Genomic DNA, 12,111 nt, shown 5'->3' with positions numbered 1-12,111 from the left:
TTTTTTTTTTTTTTCTATTTTTTAAAGACATTTAACTTTCAGTTTGGAGGAAAGTCAGAAAAAGAACCTAATACTTTTTTATTTTTAATTATACTGTGAACAAAGGCCTGGACAATTTCCTAGAAGTTGCTTGCAAATCAAAGAACATTTATAATTTCCCTTATTAAGGAATTAGCATTCATTCATTTTCATTCAAAAGGTTACCTACATTGAGTGTCTTATCATTCCTTAAACATAACATTTATTTCCTACCACTTTTATGCTAAATAAACTTTACTTCATTTTGCAGTGATTATTAAAAGTGGTACTTAGAGGATTTTATTACCTATAATATACTTTAAATTATTTTTTCAGCAACTAATCAAATATTTTTCATCCTCTACCCAATACTTTAGTTTCTATGCATAATCTCACTTGTATAAGGAAATACTATGTTTATCAGTTTTGAAAACTTGTTTACATATTTTAAATTGAGCACATGAATAGCTCACATAAATTCAATTTATTCTAATACTTAAAGTACACATATAACCACGTAGGTGAAGTCGAATATTTAAATTTCAATTCCTTTCATTTATTGACTCTGAATATCTAAAATGGGTTGAAATGAAACAGAGAGGATGACATACTGTGAAATTCAACTCTCTTTCTGACATGTGACCCAATTAATTCATGAAAGGTTTTGCATTGCGGTTATACTTTTAAAATATAGGGATGAATGACTTTATTATTTTTTAAAACTGTTAGATACTGGAAAACTGTAATAAAATGGCTTATAATCAGATCTTAATGTCTTATTACATGCTATCCTCAAACTTTGTCCCTCTGATGTTACAAAAAGGATAACTATACAGTTCATCCATGTAGCCAAAAACCACTTATACCCCCTAAAGCTATTACAACTTAAAATACTTTTTAAAATACTTAAAAAGTGCTGGGAGACAGGGCTAGGGGAATGGGAATGAGGGTGGAAAGGATGGGGTTGGAAGGATGTAGGGGAGAACCTGCTAACCTAGAATTCAATGAATCTTTCAATAGTAAGGCAAAATAAAGACCTTTTCAGATAAAAGTAAATTAAGGAAAAAAGAAAAAGAAAAAGATAACTTCTTCCCCCATATGATTCTTGTATTTCACATTTCTCTTATGTTTCAGGTTTTCACAAATATAAAAGGACATCAACTGTAGCTAAGTCAGTTCAATAAGAATCTACTGGATTTTGCCTATACCAGTTTACTTTAGGGAAAGCAGTCACATTAAAAATTTAAATTGCTTTGTTTGTGTAGATGTGGCATCCAAGGTCAAAGTGATGACCAGACAGTGGCTCTCCTTTGTTTAACTTATTTGTTTGAACTTCTTTTGGGTAGTGATGATCTCCCCACTCTCAGTGTGAATGTGAAAGGCACTGGGCTGGAGCTAGGGCCTAAGAACAAACTACCTGGCCCACAAAAGCTCCTGACCTCATGGCTCAATGTTCAAGCTAATATGTTGCATATGTCAATGACAATGGGGAATACTGAGAGACTAAGTACTAATTAGCAATAAATTAAATATATGCAATTGATGAGATATATTGAAACATACAGAATTACCTGTTTTATATTTTTTTCAGAAAGCAAGATAAATTACTTTATTTTATTTAAAAAGACATGACTATTTTCTACATAACTAAGACACACAAGGGGACTATTCTTCCCTCTCAGTGGAAGGAATCCCGCTTTGAAAGTGTTTACATGAAATTTTCAGGAATGCAGACTGCACTGTGGTACAAAATAACCTACTTTTGTCAGAAGAGAAATTATGATGTCTATTTCTAGGAGCAGCGCCACCTAAAAATAGCTTGTCTAGTCACCTTATAGTGCATTCTTTCATGTCATAGATAGAAGTTCGGAGCAGAGTCTGTGTTTATATGCTTTCATTACTCAATGTCCAAACAACTCTTTCTTTTGGCAAGTCTAATCTTTTTAAAGAATATAATACAATTATACTCTACTGATCAGCTGTCTAATATTTCTCTCTGCTCCCCCAACAGTAATTCACTCTAGTCTAGTCACTTGTTTTGGTGTCCTGTAACAACATGTGGCCTTTTATGTTGTAACCCTTGCCTGGAATGGCCTTTTCCCAGAATGGCCTTTCCCCATCTGTTCATTTAAATCTCAACCTATTCTCCACTGCCTGGCTTCAGTTCTGTATATCTTCCCAGGCCCTCTTCTACTCCACTAATTTCAAATGACCTCTCTCCTGATGAAATACTGAGAACTCTTCTGCATACTTTTTAATTTAACACAATAGCATAAGATTTTGTTTGCTACTTTTCAAATATCTTAATCTTATCTTCTTTCTTAGGAGGAGACAGAAATTCCTTGAGGGCAGGAATCATGTCTGATATTTTTATATCCCAGAAATAGTTTGGGTTTTTTAAAACAGATGATTTTTGCCTAATGTGATGTACCCATTAATTCTCTGGATTAAAAAAAATAATATTTATGTCAGAGAAAACAAAAAGGCAAGTATGACCTAAATGTTAACTTTTGGAAGAGCTGTTTCATCACCAATTATCTTAAGCTTTGGAAAGACATACCCAGTGGATTCTAGATTTATATTGATCATTCTAAAATCCTATGCAGGTTTAGAGGAGAAACTACTAAAATTTTATCTTGTGGTAGGATACTGACTTCAACTACTTGTAATAAAAAAATAGGCATTTCAATTGATTGCTAATACATAAAATTTCTATAATTTCACAAGATGTGTTAGAAAGTAACTTATATTTGTTTTCATTCATGTAATCTAAATTTTATTATAATTATCAATGTACAAAAGAAAATTTATTCTACCATAATGAGATGAAGTAATGCTTATCTTACTTTATTTGCATATGCCAAAGTAGAGATAAGCTTTACTGCTTGTAATTTCTGCATTGAAACTGTCATGTGGTTATTTTAGCAGTTGCAGTACATTGTTACTACACCTACTGATGCTCAATTTATTAGATTTATTAAATCAGATTTTCATTAGCTATCTGAAGAACTTATTTTCTGAGAAATGAATGCTACTTATTACAGTTAATAGTTTTTGTCCATTTTCACTTTTGAAGAATAAACATAAAATGAGAATTACATATTTAATAATAAACCATGTAGAGTACCACTAGAGAAGAGGCAATGTTAAAGTGAAGCAAACTTTCTGTTTCAACCAGTATTGAGTCCTTACTCACTTTAGTTACAGAGGACACAAGGCCTTAGGGCAGCAGGGTTTCCCCCCGGTGTCCAATGCAGCATAAATCACTGTGGGTACACATGGCAATGCTGCCCAAAGATCTCCATAGCTATTCTGTTTCATTGCTGTGTGGCTTGGCTGTAGAAAGCTCTTGAAATGTTTTCATCTTACATGGGGTTTCCCTTTGGAGTTAAGTTGCTCACCTTTTGCAATAAGACCCTGCTGACTGAGCAATGGGTTTATCACCTAACTTCTTGCTCAATCACCTCGTAGTCTCTTTTTTTTTTTCCAATAGGTTTACATAGCACTCCAAGCCTGCTTGCTTGTTTTTATAGTGCCAAGGCAGCTGGCAAAAATGCTGTGAGAGTGGTATGGATGTCATGAACAGACACACACGTTGTTAACTACACGTGCTTGTCTTAGCATAAATTGGTTCTCACAACTACATGTTCTTTTCCTGGGCAATCCAGTTATGTGGTTTAGAAACTGAACTGCAGCAGAGAAGGAATGAGAGGTAATTTTTGTATTCAACTTGCTAAGAGCCAGGTCTTTATTATGCCCAATTGAGGTTCCATGGGTTAAGAAGGCTGGAGAAAAACTAGATATGATTCAGCAGTTTGCACTGAAAACAATTTCCCATTGAGAGGTTAAGAGGTGGGGCTTCACAATTTAGAAGTGAAATGGATAAATAAAAGCAGGCTACTTCAGGTGCACACAGGTTCAGCATAAGGGATATTGAAAATTGTTTCCCATCTCCTCTCATGTCAGATCAGAAAGTTAAGAGCTTTAGTGGTCTGGAGAAATTTAATAGAAGCTATCATTGAAGGTTATTTGAAGACCTCTGGGCTCTTACTTATGTTAGAATAATGGTTGCACTCTCAGGCCTTGGCCTAGCAATGGAAAAGAAAAGAGTAAAATCATTTCATTCCCTTCCTTTTCTATGCATATAGCTGGAAGTGATAAAGAGAACTATCATTAGCATGTTTTAATAATAGCAACAGTAACAACATTAACACCATTTACTGACCCATGATGTATGAGACACTATTTTGAGGGCTTTAACTTGTTTAATTTTCACAACGTTGTGAGGTATATATCCTATTATTATCATCATTTCAGAGACAAGAAAACCAAGGCTCAGAAAGTTTTAAGTAAATGACTAAGTATACACAATGGGTAACATTTGAATCCAGAATGCCTAATTCTAGAGCTCTAGCTTCTAGCTACCATGTTATACTGTCGGATTTTTTTTTTCACAGACATTTTGCCACTAAAATAGGAGCAGAAAAAGAGTTAGAGAAAGTGGAGTCTCTGAAGATATAACAGAAAGAGAGGCACACAGCAGACAATTACTACATCTATTCTAGATTTAGTTCTAATTCAGGTTCTTGAATTCCAGAAGAATTTTTTTTTTTTTTTTTTTTTGAGATGGAGTCTCGCTCTGTCGCCCAGGCTGGAGTGCAGTGGCCGGATCTCAGCTCACTGCAAGCTCCGCCTCCCGGGTTTACGCCATTCTCCTGCCTCAGCCTCCCGAGTAGCTGGGACTACAGGCGCCCGCCACCTCGCCCGGCTAGTTTTTTGTATTTTTAGTAGAGACGGGGTTTCACCGTGTTAGCCAGGATGGTCTCGATCTCCTGACCTCGTGATCCGCCCGTCTCGGCCTCCCAAAGTGCTGGGATTACAAGCTTGAGCCACCGCGCCCGGCCTCCAGAAGAATTTTTTAAAGCAAAGGTGTACATGTGACAATGAAGTAACACTTGTTTGATTTGAGGGTGGTTGTTGTTGATGGTGGTGGTAAGAATCCAAATATATTTGAAAGCCAGAATGGCAAGCTTCTAGTTAAAAAAATCAGTAATTCTGGGCAATAACAACAGCTCTTTCAATGACTAAGTGGCCTTAAACCACATATATACATTATTCTTGTCTTCTTTCCTGTAAAATGTGGATCATGCCTCATGTTCTCCTCCCAGGGTAGCTATAAAGGCAAAATTATACAACGAACCTGAAAGCAATTTGAAGATTATAAAGTAGTGTTCAAATGAAAGGTTATTTTATTAAAGAAATAATGTTAATTTATTAATAAACGTGTTTCTGCAATAGTTTCATTTTACTAAGTATGTTCCATAATACATCAGGTTATTTATATTAATGCCTTAACTCTCCCTCTGCCTCAGAAATGCTGTCTCCTGCAAGAAGTCTTGTTCCTGCACTCACTGAGCCCCTGCTGATCATGCTTCGCTTATGAGTTTAATTATTAGTTTAAATGATTGCCCCTCCCAGTAGACTGTGAGTCTCTAGAGCCAAGGACTATTCTATTTATCGAATTTTTTATCTTCAATTGTAGAGCTCACTGCATATATACAGAATAACTGATGTAGAAAGAATATAATCCAAAAACAGAGGTTATGTTTCTCTTATATTTGTTCCTATATTTTATCCAAGTATGTCACTCTGGTATAGGAGACATTTAGATTGCTGAATAAACAGATTAAATATCTAATATTTTAAAGTACCAACTACATATCATTGGCATATTAAAAAATCAGTTAGTCTTTGACTTGTGCAAATCTATTCTGAAAAACAGGTGCCTTTCTCAGAAGGACAAAAGTAGAGTAAATTGGGAATATGACTATAAGGCAATGGGACTAATTTTCACTTGTAATTTGTAAAACCAACCTTCTTATTTTACAGTCATACTTTGTAAATGAAGATGATTACCTAGATGACTTACATCAGTGCTTAGAGCTTTTGTGAGTAAGTCATATATAAAAAGAGAGCTGAGTTCTTTTGCTGAAAGTGATACTATAAATGGAATGTGTTCTCCTAGAAGACATACTGTAAACAGACAGTAACTGAACACATTAGAAAGGCCATTCTTAAAAATAAAGAACATAGGCAGAAAATACGGCATATGCCAGAAAACAGAAAGGAAAGCAGTCCAAGTGACTGTCCAGAGGAAATGGTTGTGAACAGGACATGTCTGATATTAAACAAGTGAAAGTCAGTTATGCTAAGCCCATTTAGGAAGAGACTGAATAGCTTAAGACTACAATTCCCATGCATAAAAGACCTTCACTTCAAGCTTCTGGACTCTTTGCTGAACACATATTTAAGTTTCTTATTATGTGGCAAAATTATGTTCTCACCTCCAAAAATTGATAATAATCTATTTATAAATTCTCCTGTAGAAAAATACTTCTGCATCTACATTTATCTAAATTGACAAGAATGATAAGAAATGCTAAAAAGTGAAGGGTATAACTACCTTCACACACAAACATAATCTGTATGTCAAACAGTGATGAGAAAACTACATTCTTAACTTTACTCTAATAGGAAATGAAGTTCAAAAATTCAAATTTCTAAATTCTTCGTACTCCACTGAAGGGCTTATAATTTTATAATGTTATTTCTGGGAAACTTTAAAAAATACTATTTTAAAATTAAAGTGTAGCTTATGGTATTATCTTGAAATGTTATTTACTTGCTCAACATTACTGCTAAACTAAGATTCTAAGTATTATATACTTTGTATTAACATGTTGAATATTCCATACATAAATATAAAATGAGTTTATATGAAGATTTTATTGCTTAGATATTGCTTTAATAGGACTTTATAATATTAACAAGATTATCTTGCATGTGTCATTCTCAGAGGAGAGTGAAAACTTCTGTAATCACAAAAGAACTGGTCTCTGCCTACATCTTACTCCTAACTATGAATGGGGTAGGTGCCACTCTGATGGTACACCATTATCGTTACGGTGATTCATTGTATTCCATGAAAATGGTATGTACAATTACAAGGAAAGTGTTGAGGCAAAACTCTCAATTCCAGCATCATTGAATGTATGTAAAAGATGAACAATCACAGATAATATTTTAATACCCCCAAAGTAATACTATCAGGCAATTAGTAAATGGTAAGAATTGGGAAAATAAGGTATTAGTGATCGTTTAAATGGCTGGTCCACATTGAATACTGAAGACAATATAGGCACTCTGATTGTCCTACAGTATGTTGTATACGTGCAAGACAACGAAAGCTGATGTGACATTAAAAGGTTAAGGACATGCGCCTCTTCCCCTAATGTAGGAATTGTACCCCGTGATCCATTATGAATTTACCACTCATCAGTAATATCTATAGTTTTTGCAAAGTGGGCTACATTTCCAACTTCAATTAATTCTTAGGGCTATGGTATTCATTATCTATAAACATCTGTCTAAAAGAGTAAAATGTAATATCTATGAGAGGAAAATTAGGCTGACTATCTGATATTTCTCTGGGGATGGAGATTATATGCACATATATATGTATATATATAATATATATACCCAAACATGCACATGAATACACAGAAATGAGCACACACATGTGTGCACACACAAGAGAGCACAAATGAAAATTTTTGTTTTTAAACTAAGCATTTATATGCCCACATTAAATTCTTCCCAATTTTGAGGCTAATCAAAATTTTGTTTGTACCTTCTCGTTTGCTTTTCAGAGGATTTTCTAGAAGATTTGCACTATCAGCTTGGTATTCAATTCTTTAGCTTGAAATGACTTCAGTGCCTGTAAGTTATTCTCAATATTTCAAAAAAATCCTAAGTAATTTCCTATATTTCATTAAATATCTAACTGGTAACTTTAAAGATCGCTATTTAAGTTATCAAATGTCTAAGAGTTCACAAAGTTGTAACGCTGATTTTTTTTTTGTCAACAAAAATAGCAATTTTATTGTCCATCGTCTTTAAAAAATAATATTTAAGGACCCATAACAGTCCTACAATCACTGTCTGAGAAATTCTGTCCCTTATACTGCTTCATTTGGAGAGTGTTTTAGAAATATACAACTATAGAAACACATCAGAAAATAAATCCTGCATGGCAAGGAGCTCTGTTTTCTTTTCCTGCCTGTATGTCCCAACACCTCCAAATCAAAGCAGTTCATGTATAATGCTGTTAATGAATATTTATTAGCTATACAGACAATTATAGTTTTCCACAAAACTAAAGTTGTTAAAAAATAAATCCATGGCTACATTAATTGGTAGGGTTCAGAAAAGCAAGAGGTTTGTCTAGAACCTTACTTTTTTTTTTTTTCTCCCAGAACTGAAAATACTCATATCGTCAAAGGCACACTTACAGACTTTCAAGTCAGAGGTGGTGTTACTACAGTATCTCCAACCAGTGTTAAGGGAAGCATAATACTAATTCAGTGAGACATATGGCTCTAAAACCTTCTCGTCTAATATCTAAGTAAATATCATCTTTCTGCCTGTTCAAGTCAGAAATTGCAACTGCAATACAAATAGACAAATATAAAAATAGTGCTGGGTCAATGTACTTCTAAGGAAGGGGATTTCTCCTGACCCCTGATGGCAACTGTAACTGTTTACTGCACTGTACACCATCACAGGGAGTTCCTCACATACTGTACTGGTGTCTGATATCAGGAAATCCTCCATGTTCAGCAGGGAGGTGGAAATCAATCTGCATTCTCAATTAGGGTTTATAGCCACACCGTCTTGAAATGCAGTTAGTCATAAGAATACATTTTTTTCTAATTCTTGTGACAATATGTCAGTTTTTAAATTTATATTTCAAACAAATGCAAAATAGAATACGTTTTCATGTTGTTTACACCACATTCATGCAACGTGTTGAATGTATTAACTTGTACAAAATGTCTTCATCTTCATGAATATATAGCTGTATGTATATGTGTATATATGTATACAAACTGTATGAAATAAACTATATAAAATATTCAAACTATTAGCACTATAAATAGGTACTTGCAACTACAGAACCACAGAATTACTACTACAAAACCATTTACTTCATATGTATCTCTTCTATTTCCCTTTATATGTATTTAAATTTACATTTCAATTATTGTAATTGTTGTTAGGGTGCATAATTGTTACTAAGCACCACTCAGAACTAAGAAAATAAAGATTATAGAAAATTAGTCGGGTAAGAAGTGCTTAATGACTCTTCTTTAAGTCAATGCGTTTACCTTACACTTAATCTGAAGGGATTTTCTAAAAAGCAATGCGTTATTTATTTTATTTTTAGTCGTTGACTGCACAATTTAGCCTACTTTGTTGTTAATTATGACGTGTCTATTGCAAAGTACTTGGTATTGATTTAGGAATAATGGTAATTAATGATGAAAGCCAAAACAAGAGAAAAGGAAGAAATCTTTATCTAGGGGAAAAAATTACAAAGGAAGCAGAGGTGATCAAAAGCATTTAAAGAACCATCACCTACCAGTTCTACTCGTCCGAAACCTCCAACTCCAAGGGTGTCAATGATGTTGAAATCAGACAGCTTCAGGTTGGCGAAGAAAGCCGCTTCAGCTTCATATCTGGATTTTTTGATGTGAAAAAATGGAAATTTCTTAGAGGTGCAGACACGAGTACCACGTACATCTGTACCAGAATGACATGACTGTGGAACAGGGTTTACCTGCTTACATTCCATCTTGCTTTTAAAGTTTGTGTTTTCTCACACTCATAATTTTTTGGTCCCAGTTGTGCAGAGTAACATAAATTTGCACTTGTGTTTCAAAGTACTGTAGAAAAATACAAAGTACCCACTGCATGCCAGTCAAGTGACTGATAAATCCAGTTATCAAATCAAAGTTACATGGAGGTCTTTTTCTACGCGTCTTCTTGTGAACACGGATTGTTTGAGTTGTTCTTTTTTGGTTTTGTTTTAGATTTTTTGGTTTGGCTTGGTTTTGTTTTTGCCGTTCAGATTTTGGATGGCAGTTTCTCATCAGTTTCCCTTATCCACAGGCTGGCAGCGCCTCCTATAAATATTTATTAAAAGCGGCAAGATCACGGAGGTCTCTGGAGCTAAATCACAGCCAGGTTTTATGAAAAAGATCCGAGAAGCTGAGAACTGATGTACAAATGTCCGAAATGGATGATTTCGGAAGCATAGTCACATTCCTAAAAAGTGTCTTCCCTTCATATTTGTGTACCCACTGACTTGTAGCCAAAACTCTCAGCTAGCAATCTCAGGGTCTTTATGTTTGTAAGTTTCTTAGATGAGTGGTGTGGAGAAGCATGGACTGCTATTCCCAAAGTCTAACTATGCACACATGCAAACCTGACACATGCAAGTGGCCAGAATAAGCTTCTCCTGATGAGACAAGTGAATATGAGCTGCTTAAAATATATCCTTGTCAAAGGCTCTGCTATTTTTAGAAAGGACAGGAAGGCACAAAGATGAAGATGATCTGCCCACTCACTAACGTCAGGTCAGGGAGTAATTCAGCTGTCTCAAAAATAAAGTATTTGAATAGCTATGCATAACCCGTGACCTTCAGCTCAGCAACACCTGATTCAGTACTACACTATAGATAGAAATGATGAACGCACTTGAGGTAATGATGCTAACACAGCCTGTTTATGTATACTTTTGCATAGAATCAGTTATGGGTATGTTTAACATTAAGCTGTGTAACGTTTTAGCTATTCCATTACAGTCAAACATAAATTTAGGCTCTTCACTTGGGGGATTTGTGAAACAGCTTTCTAGGTAAGCTTTCTGCATTCTTCAACTTACAACCTCGTTTCTAATTTTTTAACAAATCAATTGTTGACAGGCTTCTCAGAGGGTAAAAACAACATTGTTTTCCATTATTGGCTAATTATGTGAAATCAACTCCCTCCAATAAACTTTTATAAACAAGGCTGCTAGTCCATCCTAATGGTATTTGTAGACTTCTGTCATTAACTACACACTCAAGAGATCAACATAGTGATCCGGGAGATGGTTTACTAGAATGGAACAGAAGCAGCAAATGTGCATTTCTAGCATTCCAGCTGGCTTGCTACTTTTGGAAAATTAAAACTCCATCCCATTGAAAGGGTTAGTGGCAGAGTTGACTCCAACAGGTGCTGAAAAAAGACATCTGTTGAGATCAGACCCTGTGACTATTTGCATGTGGTCAAGCATTTCCTGACTGCCTGGATAATTAAATCTTTTATGAGATCGTTGTTGAATAATAATCTACGTGTTTGTTGGATTTAGAAATCTCAGGTGCAAACAGGGTGAACCTTGTTTCTTTTGTTTTGTTTTGTTTTTCTGTTTCTTTTTTTTTTAGACAAAGTCTTGCCGTGTCACCCACGCTGAGGCTGGAGTGCAGTGGTGCAATCTTGGCTCACTGCAACCTCCACTTCCCGGGTTCAAGCTATTCTCATGCCTCAGCCTCCCAGCCAGCTGGGGATTACACGTGTGTGCCACTATACCCAGCTGACAAACAGGGTGAACTCTTTCAGACTATTGTGATACTACTTCATATATTTAAAGTATGGTGTTATTTTTTGTAATCCTTGAAAGCAATCCAACTATTCTTATTTTGGGGTCTTGTGAAATTAGGCTGGAAGTACACATAGATGAGTGGAGGGATTCTAGCCTTTTGTTGCACATTAGAGCTACATGAGCATCTTTTAAAAACAATTAATTTAAGCCTTGCCACAGACCAAGTGACTAAGAAATTTCTGGAGGTGCTACCTAGACATCCCTATTTTAAAAAAGCTCCCAGGTGATTTTGATGTACAAGAGTTAAAACCTATAGTTCTATACCTTCTGAAAGCCTCAGGAAGTTCCATAAATCATACAAGATTTTTGGGGCGGATTAAAATGGCCCAGGAGATAAGTAGCTACCCAGTGAATCTGGGGATGAGACATATTGGCAAGAGGGTTGGGGGCTTTTATACATTGGTCTTGGGCCCTGCTCTTCTGGTCCTAGAGCAATAGGAATAAACAATAGTTCTGAAACAGCCAGCACAGCTTAGAAAAGACAGAGAAAGATAGAGAAAGAGAGAAAGAAAGGGAAGGGAAGGGAAGGGAAGGGAAGGGAAGGGAAG

General features: G+C 35.3%; 1 protein-coding gene and 1 long non-coding RNA gene across 3 annotated transcripts in view; one reads left to right on the top strand and one right to left on the bottom strand.

Annotated features, from left to right (window-relative positions):
• LOC105509523 overlaps nucleotides 1–9,197 on the top strand; it is a 51,038-nt gene extending 41,841 nt beyond the window's left edge. The window contains exons 3-4 of the long non-coding RNA XR_001001452.1: nucleotides 7,728–7,797; nucleotides 8,334–9,197. This is a non-coding gene — a long non-coding RNA (uncharacterized LOC105509523). The remainder of the gene's footprint in view (nucleotides 1–7,727; nucleotides 7,798–8,333) is intronic.
• The window catches only part of PRKG1 (protein kinase, cGMP-dependent, type I), a 1,321,360-nt gene that overhangs the window by 42,278 nt on the left and 1,266,971 nt on the right, over nucleotides 1–12,111 (bottom strand). For both annotated transcript variants that reach the window (XM_011938762.1, XM_011938761.1), the window contains exon 10: nucleotides 9,500–9,596. In XM_011938762.1, the coding sequence (XP_011794152.1) occupies nucleotides 9,500–9,596 (97 nt within the window). The remainder of the gene's footprint in view (nucleotides 1–9,499; nucleotides 9,597–12,111) is intronic.

The sequence above is a fragment of the Colobus angolensis genome, unplaced genomic scaffold (genome assembly GCF_000951035.1).
Source record: "Colobus angolensis palliatus isolate OR3802 unplaced genomic scaffold, Cang.pa_1.0 Scaffold177, whole genome shotgun sequence".
In the NCBI taxonomy this organism is placed as follows: Eukaryota; Metazoa; Chordata; class Mammalia; order Primates; family Cercopithecidae; genus Colobus; species Colobus angolensis.
The sequence above is the reverse complement of the archived record's forward strand: the minus strand, read 5'-3'. Positions and strand labels throughout refer to the sequence as shown.